The sequence below is a fragment of the Panthera onca genome, chromosome C1 (genome assembly GCF_046562875.1).
Source record: "Panthera onca isolate mPanOnc1 chromosome C1, mPanOnc1 haplotype 2, whole genome shotgun sequence".
Classification (NCBI taxonomy): domain Eukaryota; kingdom Metazoa; phylum Chordata; class Mammalia; order Carnivora; family Felidae; genus Panthera; species Panthera onca.
Window position 1 is genome coordinate 130,231,003 of NC_138346.1, and position 14,900 is coordinate 130,245,902.

A 14,900-nucleotide genomic window follows, 5' to 3' on the forward strand; every position below is an offset into this window, starting at 1 on the left:
AAGCCTGAAAAGTAGAGCTACTCCTTTTTAATAAATGTGTGACATTCCTATTTGTATTTGGCTCTGATTTAATATATTAAAGGAATATAACTCACATTTCTGAAACTTTTTGGGGGGCCATACAAGAAAACAAAAACAGAGTTGTACTATGCTGAAACCCTCTCTTGCACTTGAAAACAATGGAAAGACAAATTTCTTATCTTTCAGTGTCTTTTATAGAGCAGCTGGTTTTGTTTCCCCTGGTTTCATTGTCTTAAAGACTTAAACCACCCCCTGGTCTAGTGAATTCCTTGGTCTCAAATAAGATGCTATTCTTTTTTCTTTTGTTTAAATTCTAAGAAATCCTGCCAGGTTCAGGCTCAGTGACAGGGAGTCTGGGATTGCAAATGACTGCTGAGTAAGAAGGGTCTCAAATTTCCCCAAACCTACCTCCAGACTGGCGTTCCTGAGAAAATGGTGTAGTAGAAAGTGACAAATGTCACTCTCCAGCTGTGGGGCCAACACACTGGCATTTTCTTTGAACAACCGTTCTCACTCAAGTCACACAGATGTTTTCTTACCTTCCGTGAACCTTTATGTCTGAGATCGCATAAAAGTAGCGTGCCAAGTGTAGCTCATCTACAAATATTTCCCCAACCGCTGGTCGCAAAAGCCGTATCCTCAGGTCTGTGACTGTAAAGAAATCTCTGAGTTTCTTGGTTGTATCCAGCTGTCCGTAGAGAGAAGCCATATTGCGTAGCCATGGTCCAGCAAAAAACGCAAACCTGTCTTTGATTTCAAAGTGGATTATTTTGCTATTTGTCATATACCCCGTAGAGTACTCTTCAGTGCAAATGATTTCTAAGACAGTATGCTGTGATAAATCCTTCACGGATTTAGGGTCCATGTGAAAAGCGTCTAAGCAGTCTGTGGCATAATACTGATAGGGCTGCCATGTTCGTCCATAATCAAGAGATTTCTCCAGGATCATTTGGTCTGGACGCCCCGATTCGAAGGTAATAACTATGTTGTCTGTGAGCTCAATGGTTTTGCTCCAAGACAGAGTGATGTTAACCTGGAGAGGCTTGGGATATTCCTTCCAAGTAGCAGACTGCCAAAATGTGGATGGATGTCTTCCTTCAAAATCAAACATCAGCTCAGGGGGATGCGCCAACTCGGGGGTACTTGCATCACACTCATTATTGCACATGTAGGGGTTGCCCTATGGAAGAAGAACAAAAGAGGGTTCATCAAAACACTGGTTTGACACAAGTCTTGCCATATTGCTGTTGCTGAGTAAAAAGCTAGGAAAGAAAGAAAGGGGGGGGGGGGAACCCTGTCTGCAGTAATCATTTTTATTTGCCCTAACTGGATTCTCCTTTTTAATAGCTTTAAAAAAAATGAGGCAATATGGTAATTTTCTTGTCTTGTTTCCTTCCATGGGCTTTAAGAAATGAAAACAGTTTATTTATCCCATATGTGTTAGACCCATAATGCGGTCCCAGAAGCACAAAGACACTGAGCAACTGTCTAACAGCTCAATACCTCTGTGTCCTCTTAGAAAGATGCTATAGAAAAGCAAGGAAATTCCTCCATGCCTCAAGGACGTTCCTCAAGAGCATAGTTCTTTAAAAAGTCATTTTTCAAGCAAACCTTTAGAATTAGCAACGAACTGTAGATACCTGTGTCCTGTTTGGGAAACAATACCCCCCTACAACATCCAGTTTCTTTTTGCTTCACCTCAAATCCATCATACTTAACTAGGTCTCTGCTTCATAAAGCCTTCTCTTAAAGCATTTACTTTGTTCACCACAAATCATTAAAATGTGGTATACTACAGGCTCTGGGGCTTGGTCCAAACATCTGCCATCCTATTAGCTAGAGGCAAGGGGATTGCACAGAAAAGACTTGGGGCAAGGGTGTGCTCCAAGTTATCAGGACAGGACACCCCAGTACTTAATTAGAAGTATAAGCCATGGCTACTTGAGGTGTTACTCTGTGCCGGCCCATAGTCAGCTGTCTGTCCATGGATGTTGGCCATTACTATAATTTCCCTCTCACAGAAGCTAGTTCCTTCACAGTCCACTCAGACAAGAAGCTGGAAATAAATCTTGTATCACAACAAGTTACAACACCACTTATGCTACACTTAATAGCTGCTTTCAAGCTTTCATCAGATGATTCTTTGGCAAACAGCTGGCTCCCCGATTTTTGTTTATTTTGCATTTAAGAAAATAAATGGTATCATTTGGAGCCAACTATCCAGGCATTTCTCTCTAATCCTCTATTGGGTAATTATAAGCATGGATGGGTGAAAGAATCGACCCTCTGACATTGTCCTCAGGCTTTCTCTTGTAATTACAATTAGATTTTTTTTTTCTTTTTCATGAACTGAGAACTTTTCATCGTATCTGCAGGATGCATGGGCCAGGTCTCAAATAATGAACTTACACAATGGACCTTGGTGCTCAGTTACCAGCTGACTCCCATGAAATGTGAGATGGACACTGGAGAATTGCTTTGGCCTCCCCAGAGGCGATTTCTCCTACCCAGTCAGCTAATACTCTCACTCTCTCTTTCCCATTAGTGCAACTGAATCCTAAAGCTGGCAACAGGTTTGGGGGACTCAAGTATAATTGAGATGGGCAAGAGAAAGGAGAGAAGGTACATTATCTGAGGAACAGAACTGTTTTAAAAATACATCCGAGGCATCAGTGATAATGGAAATGTTTCTGTACTTCTCTCTCGAATTTCAATTCCCTATTCCTGATCCCAGCGTCTGTGGCACTATTTATAGTAACCCCTTCAAGAGGAGCCAAGGGGGGAAAATACGTTTCTGTTCCAGGTGGAATAAATCACCAAATTTATTATTATTTAAACTCTCTTAAGCATACCAGAGAGCCAAATGCAAAGCTCTGCAAACTGGCAAAGGCTTTTTATGGAGGGCTATAAATATTGTGGAATCTGTCAAGATTTATAAGTTCTAAATATATGTAAATGCACATTTTACTGGAAGGGGTCAGGTTTACACAAATCACACCTTCATTTGAAATTTACTGAAAAAATACGGTCACTTCAAAATCTACCAGCATGTAGCCATCTGCACAATCATTAACTTGGATGCTACCACCTTCCTCCTGACAAAAGCATCTTCATCTGAGGTCAAGGGTATCAAAACACAGGAAATCAACTCTGCAGGATACACCAAAGTGAGTTATCAGGCATTTGTATTAAGTCATGTTGAAAGATAGCATTTCTTCGACTTCAGCATTGATGTGCAGATCTTCTCAGATGGGCATAGGGTGCCGAGACAAAGAAGGAGGTACAGTAGACTGATTCTGGGTATGGGTCGATACTAGCAAACTCGTCTTAGGAAATATACTTGAAGGTATCTATCTAAAAAGCATTCATTCCTACATTCAATAAAAGGCGTTGACAATAACCACCATTTATTTAGCACTTATGGGTCACTTTACATCCATTATCCTGGGTAGTCCTTTGCACCCCTGCTATATGGAAGAGAAAACCGAGGCATAGAGAAGTGTTATGCAACTTGCCCAAGGTCACATATCAAAGTGAGTAAGGGACAGAGCCAAGACGAGTTCCTTCTGCCCCTGCCCTGACCTGCTTAATTCCCAAGTCAATGGAGTTACCTATGATGCAACCCAGTCTTAGAAACACAGTTGGCTGGTTAGAAAGCAAGGGCCTAAAATCAAAATAGGTTTGGGAAACAGCTTAAGATCTTCCTGCCTTAGAGAGCCCTAATGAGCATTATCATACATCTCAGATGTTAAGAATCTTCCTCAGCTTCATGTAAGACCTAGTTTCAGAAACTTAATTTGACCATGGAGCCCCTCTTTGCTTTAGTAACCCCTATTTATATGCCACAGAAGTAGTGTTCTGGAGAACATCCTTTGAGATTCCCTGCTTTGTATTACTCTTAAAATTGTAAACGTGTGGATGCCAGAGAGCACTGCAAAACTCAAAGTTTTAGTCCTTTAGTGAAGACATGGCCATACAAAGCACTTAGTCTCTGCTTTTGTTCCATAAGGATACCCTTCCACAGGGGCTCAGCAGGACAGCCAGCTCAGGATAAATGCTTATATTTACATCAAATTGTCAGCCATCAAAATGCATGCCAGGACAAGGAGACAATTTTATTGCTTTGCACTGATCTGGTGCTGTAGGCACCTGAAAAATGAGAAAAAAGTTTCATGCATGCAATAATTATTTATTGATTGCCTACTATACTACTATATTTAAGGCACTTGTCTTGGCTTTCAAGAGGCAGTAGCGAACAAATCCAAGTCCCAGCTATTAGCATGGCTTCCATTTTAGTTGGGGGAGATGTACTAAACAAATATATAATGTTCTATAATGTTACATGGTGATAACTACTAATAAACCAGTTAAAGGGGAAAATGATGTTGGAGGAGGAATACTGATTGTAATTTTATACTGGGAGGTCAGAGAAAGTCTCTCCTGGATAATGTGACATTTGAACAGATTAAGAGCAATTCCCAATTTACACTGGAGATGATCAGAGTTTGACCAGAATGACAGTTTTGTCCTTCATCTGACTCTACTCTTAGAGATAATTTCAGCAGCATAGCAATTTATTGAAATGGATGAGTAAACAAATCATTTCTAAGGAGATTCTACACCAAATGGCTCACCCCCCCCCCCCCCAAAAAAAAATTAATTGAACCATTCTTATTTCATAGACCTCATGCTCTTTTAGGAGATTCATGATTTGATGACCATTAACATAACTTACTGAGAGACAATGATACTGAAAGAAAATTACTAGAGAAAAACAAAGATTTCATTTTGCTCCCCTCAGAAAAAAGCTTACATTTGTGGTGAGAGAGAAAAAAAAAAAGAGAGAGAGAGAGAGAGAGAGGCAAAGAAGCTGAAAACCTTACTATTCTAGAAAGAGGAAGCTAGAGGAGAGATTATATGCTAAAATATTTCGTGTAAATATTTCACAAGGGTGTGATTGGTAATACTGTTGTTACAGAGAATTATCAATATGAAAACAATTGCTGTTAAAAGGATTAGATTAATTAAATTTTCAACTACTTCAACCCCACCCTAATCCTCCCTAATACCATTAACAATGAAATTTATATAAGAAAAATAACTTTCCCCTACTTGTGAAAGCAAAGAACACTTCTTGTTGCTAAATCTAACAGATTCAGGCATTAGCAAGTGTAAGTAATTATTTTGTGGCCAGCAGGCAGCTTTAAATAGATCTTAATTTAAGTCCTACAAGTAACAGATCCTTAACTGATTGTCTATGGACAAAGCAGAAAATATTTATGACTGTGCTGATAATATTTACACCATTAAGAGATGCCTAAATAATTAAACAGATATTGCTGCTAAATGTTTTTGTAACAATTAGAAGATGAAGATTGTGATGCTTAATTTCATTTAAAAAATGTTAATATTTTACCTCTGGGAGAATTGAAGTTAGTTATTAATTAGCACTTTGTAGCCAAAGTGGAACTGTTATTCTTCCTTAATGCGCTTTCAGAACTTAAAAGGATAAATAAAATTTGAGACATGTTTCTATTGATGGAATTACCTTCCTTCTGTCAAGAGATACTTTGACAAGAATAGTCATTTCAACTCAGATCTGCTAGACCCTTCTGAGTTAAAAAAGAAAACCTGCATAAGCAGTAATCCTTGTGGTTCCAACCATTTTGAACTTCTCCTTCCAAGTTTTACCCATTGGGAAAGACAGTTGGAAAGGTAGGGAATTCTCATGAGAGGTTTGCCACTGAACTGTACATTACATGCCAAGTAGGCATGTACTTACAAGTGGTCGTGAGAAGGATTTGGGTTCACACTTATACCGATTATGAAAAACAGTGAGACAGAGCTGCCTCACACCCATTTGCATCTGGCTCATCCTTGCTTGTTTTAAGACTAGGTGCCATTAAAAAAAAAAAAAAAAAAAAAAAAAAAAAAGACACATAGGTAAGGGAGCAGACACAGTATTCTGGGATAGCACTCCCAACCTGTTTCTATTGTGATTTTGAAATAGATATTACTATGTCGTTGCTAATGCAAGGCTTTAAAAGGGTGAAGAAATAGGTAGCATAGTCTACTGCTTGTCTCTCAGAGAGATGAACCATGAGCACCATGTTTTAACTGCTAGGCTGGGCTATCATCTTGAGGAGATGGCTTCCTTTTCTTCCCTTTCATTGGTGTAATTTGTGGTAGTTAGGAGCCCCTACTCCCCAGTCCCTTCTTGGGACTTCTTCGTCACTCCTTTCCCTGAGTCCTCAATTCTCGGTTGGCTATAACACAGAAAGGCCCCTCTTTTGTGACTCCTTTTCTGAGGAGCCCCTCTCTGATTTTTATGACTACTCTGAGTCTGAGAGCTGATCATTGTTCAGGCTGAGGTGCCCCCTCCAGGTCTTATAGCTTTGTTACTCGTGATAGAAAGAACAGGAAGAAATCAACCAGAGGTGTGTATAATTCAAGATGGTGGATACCTTCTCCAGAAATCTGAAAAGTAAGTGTCAGCATCATCAGTACTGATAGGTCTTGCTGACCACAGCTATGGGGATAAACTCTTCATGTCCTCAGGTAGGTCCACAAGGCAGCATGTTTCCATTATCCCTCTGTACATAAAGGGCAGCAATCCCTACAAATGACAGTGCACTCTCACTTATAACCTGCCCTGTTAATTGGCATGTTGGATCCCAATGAGGGGTACACACAGGGCAACAATATAGTCTGAATATTTTGGGACTGTCCAAACTTTAGTCTGAAAATGTCGGGACAAAATTACCTATATATTTGTCAGAGCATGAGTGCCAATTTTTGCTTTGGAAAATATGGCCACTCTAAGAATAATAGAGGAGAAAGAGTTTTGTTTTTGTAACTCTGCAGTTAAACACCAACTGCCCTGTTTTCTAATGGAACCCTCTGTTCATCACAAAGATTCCTTTCTGGCATAGACACAGGCTTAAGGCCTGATTGAAGCCATTGCTTGTTTCAATCTGCTCCCTGACGATACTAACACCATGTGGACTTTTTTACTCAGGAATAAAGACAGGAGGGCTTAACCTTTCTGCAACGAGAATTCTAGAGGCCATATTACAGAATATGGGCAATAATAGACACCTGTGTAAATCCGCACAGAGGATTATGGCCAGGATTTTCAAACTGGTGAAGGCTGCACAGATCAAGATGACCAAGTTTTTAAGAAGGAGCCAAATACATTCTCAAGCCACAGTAGCCACAAAAGTGGATTCTTATATAGCAACCCAAATCATTATTTTGCATGAACTGGAGAAGACATAAATATTCATGGAGTCGAGTTAGTTTGAAAGTGAACGTCTATAGAAAAACACTGTAGTAATGTGACACTTTTATAACTGGTAGGGAAATTGCTTTTTAAAATTTATTGTCTTAAAAAATATTACTTAAAAATCCTTGGCATGGTGTTTTGCCTTATAGGTCATCTTGAAACAGAACCTAAGTGTTGATAACACCAAGTTGAAATGGACTTTCAGCATTTTGTTAAAGTAACTTGAGGGGAGTTTAAATATCATGAAGGTGGGAATGTTCTGAGTCTGATACCATCATGCACTGTGAGAGTTGATTTGAACATTTTGAATCCTGAAAGTTCTGACTTGATTCTCAAAAAGTGGTTCCTTCCTCTCTCATATGAAAAAAACAAGTCCAAGACCCACTTGAAGTCCATTTTCTGCAAGCCTCCAGCTTTCCTGTAAGAGAGTATAGGAAGACCAAAGCATTCTCTGTTGAAGTGATCACTAAACCATGAAAGGCATGAAGAGAACTTTCTAATGTGGCACTTTTCAAAAGTGACTGGTTTCTGGTGAGTCTATTCTGATTTCTCATACTCTCTATTTCTTTCAAACTCCTCTCTTCCAAATTCATTAGCTGTTTACTGGGAACCTACTCTGTTAAAAACACTGTGAAGAACACAGAAATTATACAACAAAATGTTTGCAATTTGGTAGTGGAGACTAGATCTGTACACGCAACAATCATGTTTTTCCAATTGGTTATTCATGCTCCTAGAGAGAGCACTAGGTGCTCTTGAGGGGAAAAAGACTCACCAACAACATTGTGTAATTTTCTGGAGGGTCCATTTCACTACTTGACAAATAATTAAACAAATATTTATATTAAAAACAGACATTTTAAAGTATGGAAAGAGCCCAAATGTCCATCGACAGATGAATGGATAAAGAAGATGTGGTATAAGGGAAAAACAAATCAAAACCACACTCAGATATCACCTCACGCCAGTCAGAGTGGCCAAAATGAACAAATCAGGAGACTATAGATGCTGGCAAGGATGTGGAGAAACGGGAACCCTCTTGCACTGTTGGTGGGAATGCAAATTGGTGCAGCTGCTCTGGAAAGCAGTGTGGAGGTTCCTCAGAAAATTAAAAATAGACCTACCCTATGACCCAGCAATAGCACTGCTAGGAATTTACCCAAGGGATACAGGAGTACTGATGCATAGGGGCACTTGTACCCCAATGTTTATAGCAGCACTCTCAACAATAGCCAAATTATGGAAAGAGCCTAAATGTCCATCAACTGATGAATGGATAAAGAAATTGTGGTTTATATACACAATGGAATACTACGTGGCAATGAGAAAGAATGAAATATGGCCTTTTGTAGCAATGTGGATGGAACTGGAGAGTGTGATGCTAAGTGAAATAAGCCATACAGAGAAAGACAGATACCACATGGTTTCACTCTTATGTGGATCCTAAGAACCTTAACAGAAACCCATGGGGGAAGGGAAGGAAAAAAAAAAAAAGAGGTTAGAGTGGGAGAGAGCCAAAACATAAGAGACTGTTAAAAACTGAGAACAAACTGAGGGTTGATGGGGGGTGGGAGGGAGGGGAGGGTGGGTGATGGGTATTGAGGAGGGCACCTTTTGGGATGAGCACTGGGTGTTGTATGGAAACCAATTTGACAATAAATTTCATATATTAAAAAAAAAGAAGATGTGGTATATATATATACACACACACACACACACACACACACACACACACACACACAATGGAGTATTACTCAGCAGTCAAAAATAATGAAATCTTGCCCTTTGCAATAACATGGATGGAACTAGAGTGTATTATGCTAAGCGAAATTAATCAGTCAGAGAAAAACAAATATCTTACGACTTCACTCATATGTAGAATATAAGATGCCAAAGAGATGAACACAGGGAAGGGAAGCAAAAATAACATAAAAAGAGGGAGGGGGCAAAACATAAGAGACTCAAATACAGAGAACAAACTGAGGGTTGCTGGAGGGTTGTGGATGGAGGGATGGGCTAAACGGGCAAAGGGCATTTGGGAGGACACTTGTTGGAAAGAGCACTGGGTGTTACACGAAGGAGTCGTATATGAATCATTGGATTCTACTCCTGAAATCATTATTGCACTATATGCTAATTAACTTGGATGTAAATTTAAAAAAAAAATAAAAATAAAAAAACAAAATAAGGTAAATGAAAAGTGAAAATAGGCATTTTATGGAGTAAAATGCAAAAAGTATTTGCAAGCAAATTTTTAGGAAAACACACAAAAACATTTCATGCTTGGGGCAAATTTGGAGGTATGTGTCAAAACCACTGAACTAGAGAAGGAGGGGATCTGGGGGTTTCTGCTCAGTGACAGTTTATTCCATTCCACCACCTGCCTGCATATGATACTTCATCCAAACCACCTTGGAGAGGTTGTGGCAATACTAGCTTTACCAACACTGAGAATGGTGATTTAAACAGTCCCAGCATCAAATTCCAGCCTGAAAATATTTGCTGCACTCTACCATGGCAATCTGGGTGGGTACTGCATACACTAAAATCTCTATACAAAAAGAAAATTTGCCATCCTTCCATCAAGTTGAACATACAGTATGTACTGTGGTAATATACAAACTTTAAGGTGCATAAGAAATACTTGGTGAGTCCAATCCCCTTCCATCAGGAATGCCACTTCAATAGATTGGGTGGACCCAGGAGCCTAATTTGACAACTACCCTAGATGAATCTGATGCAGACAACCTCTGGACTACACTTCCATAAACACTGGTGTGATGTTTCTAAGAATCATGGCTCTGGGTTAGATCTGCTTAGGTTTGAATTCCAGGCCTACACTTAGTTATTAAGTAATTTTGGACAAGCTAATTGACTTCTTGAGCCTTGATTTCTTCTTCTTCAAATTCCATACAATATGTACTTCATGATATTAACGTGAGAAAAAATTACATAATGCATGTTAAGTGTTCAGCATCTCCTTGAAATGCAGTCAGTGCTCAATAATTAGTAGTTAGCATTAAAAATGCTCCTCCTTCTGCATTTCTTGACTCTGAGAATGACATCAAATTCTTCCATGTCATAAGCAGGAAACATGGAAATCATCTTTTTTCCTTCTCTTTCCTCAATCTGTTTACCAGCCAAGCTCTCTAGAACCCATCACTACAGCTTTCTTAACACTGCCAATGTTTCCTTTAGTTTTTTCATGTTTTAAATATTTAAAATCTATTTTTGTCCTGAATTACTGTAACACCTTCTTAAATGGACTCTCTCCAGATTATACTATCCTCTTACAATCTATTCTCTGCGTAGTTTACAAATGTACTTTTATTATGCCCCCTTCTTAAAGCTCTTTAATGGGTTTCCATTACCTTGAGGGCTACAATTCAAATTCCTTAGCCTAGCTTGTAAGATCCTTCAAGATCTGGCCTCTGTGCTTTTTTTCTTTTTCACTCACTCATGTTCACACCTTATGAGTCAATCACACCAGCCCATGAGTGTTTATATATATGCATTATTATGCAATTCATCATATTAAATTCTAATTGTTTATTTTTACGTCTTTCCAACTAGAGTTCTATGAGAAGCATTGGCACATAAGAAGCAAACAACACAACTTTATGAATATAAGAAAAATAATGAAAGCAGAAAGACAGGAAGACAGGGAGAAAAAAGGATAAATTAAGTTGGTTTGACAGTATGGAATAAGATGGGAGGGATTTGCCCATAGGTTGGTGATTAGGGATCAAATAGACCACCAAGCTTAAAGGACTATCTAACATCCTAAGTTGTAGATGAAATTAGTAATGATGTAATATATTGGGTAAAACAAAATAAAACCAGGAAAACATCAAGAAGTCCAACTCCAAAGTGCAGAGTGCCTGTGTCTGTGATTGATATAGTTACTGGGACTTCTGGTGAGGTCGGAGGACAAAGACAAATGGCATGACTACAGTCATGTCCCAGTCCTTTCCTGGTGTTCATTTCATCTTCATTTTTCTCCATCAGTCACAGCAGTGTTTCTTCTAGTGGCTTTAGGCTGAAGACCTCTTTTCCTCATCCCACCTTGCCTCACTTATCCAACCTATAGCATCCTTCTGAGTTTACAGGAGTGGCTGAACATCAAGGGTTTGATTGGGCAATTATGGAGAATAAAATAAAAATTGAGGGAAGAAGCAGTGAATGGGGAGGTTATAATTTAACAATGCTCAGGCATGGAAATGGTGCCTGGTGCAAATCCTTGGGAAATGTAAGATGTGGTAAGTGGAAATGGGTGAAGAACCAGGAAGCAGCACAGTCTGTTACAAAACAGGAAGTGGTCTTCATTTATTGTGCTGCAGCTGGGCAATTATGGAGAATAAAATAAAAATTGAGGGAAGAAGCAGTGAATGGGGAGGTTATAATTTAACAATGCTCAGGCATGGAAATGGTGCCTGGTGCAAATCCTTGGGAAATGTAAGATGTGGTAAGTGGAAATGGGTGAAGAACCAGGAAGCAGCACAGTCTGTTACAAAACAGGAAGTGGTCTTCATTTATTGTGCTGCAGCTTACATGGCTCTCCTAATTACAGAGGTCCTGAAACTTCTACCTGGCTCCAGAGGCTGACTCATTAGGAAGCTAATGAAGCTTATACCTCAGAGCCACTCAATTACACTAGCTGCCTCTTAGGTCTAGTACCTAATTTTGTGTTTGAAGCTTTGCATTTCTCTTTTTAAAAAAGGGCCCCCAGAACTGTATAGGCTCCAGGCTCATAAAACTTGGTCTTACCATGGTCTGGGCCATAGGTAGTGTTTCGGGGCTTGCTGAACTAAAATAACTCTCCCTTCTTCCTTCCTTCCTTCCTTCCTATTTCTTCTTTTCAATCGATTTCCTTCTCTTTTCTCCCCTAGAATGTTCTTTTCTCAACATTTCCAACCTTGAAATAACTTTCTCTATTTTTTTTGCCCAAGTTCACACTTGAGGGGTGTGTGTGTGTGTGTGTGTGTGTGTGTGTGTGTGTGTGTATGCGTGCAAAATAACATACCAATATTTGTTATATTAACACTCTTGGTATATTGTCAACAATAAATGTAATTCATTTATTTGTAAGTCTGAATGACAGCTTACCAGAGCCACCATCATGAACCAGAGTAAATTAAATGACAAAAACTATCAAGCAGCTATCATGTGCCAAGCATTATGCTAGCTCTTATAGATTAGTTTATAATAAGGTTGATTCTTCCTTATCAGCTATAATGTAGTGGCACGATAAAGTTAAGGAAGGTGTATCAGTTGAAAAAAAGAAAATGTATTATAGAGGGCTATTTTGGGTAGGTTATATAGGAATGAAGTAGCAGCTAATAATATTCTAATATGCAGGTAATATATGCAAAATGTATTGTTAAAAAGAAGTATAAAAGTCAGGCAGTCATGATGAAAGAGTTAGAGTAGGCAGAATCTTAGTTTTCAAAGATGTCTCAGATTTGCATAGGTGAGGAAGGCATTCTCTTCCTGGAATAAAGAAGGGATCAATGATCATTGAATACCTTTTATGGTTAGGAATTGCAAAAGGGGCTTTATATGTGTCCTCCCATTTAATCCTCACCATTACCCATACAGCAGGTGTTATTCTAACTTTACAGATGAAGGAACTGAGGTTCAGAAATGTCATGGAATCTATTCCAGATAAATGGGATAAGTCTGTCTGTAAAATGAAGATGAACCTAGTGTTTGAGAGGCTGGAAGGTGTTAGGAGAGAATTTTAAATATATAATGTGAAGTTGATTTTAGAGAGTACTAAAATCTGGGTAGGCGTATTTGTGTGTGATTAATTGGAGAATAAAAAGCTACTGGTGGTTTTCAGAGTAAGTGACCTGTACAGTTAGCTTTCTTCATTAGTTTTCCAGATTCCTTTCTAGAGAAAATATCACCTTGAGTCCAATATTAGGAGTTAACTCAATCAAGTCATGAAGAAGAATCAAAAAGCAAGAGTTACAATTCTCAGAGTAGGCACGCAAATAATTCTGGACACACCTCATTTATCTTTGTATCTAGCACAATTCCTGGCACACGGTAGACAGTCAATATATGAGGAGCTTACAAATGAATGTAAAACAAGCTGCTTCTCTAACTAGCTTTTCTGTTTAACAAAATAAGAAAATTCTCAAAAATGAAGAAGAAGCAATTAAATGTCTTCTAATTCAACTATCTGCTGCGTAAATCACTTCTGGGACTTCAGGTAAAGAAGAAGCATGATCTTTGATTTTTCTCTTTATCTAGAGAGATACTGCCCAAATCTCAAACACTCGTTCGTATTTCACCTACAAATCAAGAGATTCATTATGGAAGTGGAAAGGGTCCAGAACTGACTTAGGGCCTGATGACTCTATTTCCAATGAAGTCTAGGGTATGGACTGAGACAGCCTCAGAAATAGCAGAATGTCACAATAACTGCAGTGTGGGATATAATGAAAGGAGGTAAGACTGGAGGTAAGGAAGGAAGCTAGGAGGTAGCTTTAATAATGTAGGTGTGAGAACAAGGAGCTGATTAAACTGAACAGAAAGGTAATGGAAGAGTCAGCAGGAATTAGACTGATTGGAAGCAGAGAGCAAAGGAAAACAAAGAATCAATGGTGACACTGAGTTTAATGCCTGCAGACAGTAAAAATGGTGGTGATAAAGTTTTCGACTAAAACTAGTATAAGACTGGGACTCTTTTATTGCCCCATCACAGCAAAGTTCCAGTTGCAAAATGTTAGTGTGACATCTAACATTACTGAAAAACCAATTACTGAAAATGCCACAGAGATTCTATTCATAATGTACAAGATATTTAATTTATTTTTTATTAAAAAATTAAAAATTTTTTTAGCGTTTATTAATTTTTTTAGAGACAGAGAAAGAGTGTGCATGAGGGAAGGGCAGAGAGAGAGGGAGACACAGAAGCTGAAGCAGGCTCCAGGCTCTGAACTGTCAGCACAGAGCCCAACGCGAGGCTCGAACTCACGAACCACAAAATTATGACCTGAGCCGAAGTCGGACGCTTAACCAACTGAGCCACCCAGGTGCCCACAACATGATATTTTAAAGCCCTCCATTCTCATCTCTCTCTAAATAGCCAACATGCATACTTATTGATCTCCAAATATTTCCCACCTAACTTTAAGTTCCCATTAACTTGGTCCCAAACTTGGTCTGTACAGGCTTCCTCATCTCTCTTGGTTTCTCCTCCTTCCCCTCTTTATCTTCTTTTAGTTGCTGCTTATTTCATTGCAAATCCAGCTATTCTCCTACGTACAACACTAGTTTATAAAATGAAAGCCGAGGAGCCTAGAGAGAGCAAAATAGAACCCTTAGGAGCCAGTGCAAGAAGCTGTGAATATTATTAAGGGGCGAAGTGGATCCAACTGTATTTTAGACAAGAGGCTAGAGCTGGGAATTACAACCCGAGGAATGAACAAGGTATTTTATCTTCCCCAAAGTAGTCCACAAAAGAGTAAAAGGCCAAGGACAAATGTCCAAGAGGAAGGAACTTGGGTGGAAGTGTGACTAGGGCTAAGTGTTAGAAAGTAGAAACCAGTAAAAACAGGAGCAATAACTTAAAAATAAGCCCTGT

At 39.0% G+C, this 14,900-nt stretch overlaps 1 protein-coding gene across 7 annotated transcripts in view; it reads right to left on the reverse strand.

Annotated features, from left to right (window-relative positions):
* NTNG1 (netrin G1) overlaps window positions 1-14,900 on the reverse strand; it is a 334,190-nt gene that overhangs the window by 150,127 nt on the left and 169,163 nt on the right. For all 7 annotated transcript variants that reach the window (XM_060624623.3, XM_060624627.3, XM_060624629.3 and 4 more), the window contains exon 3: window positions 561-1,201. In XM_060624623.3, the coding sequence (XP_060480606.1) occupies window positions 561-1,201 (641 nt within the window). The remainder of the gene's footprint in view (window positions 1-560; window positions 1,202-14,900) is intronic.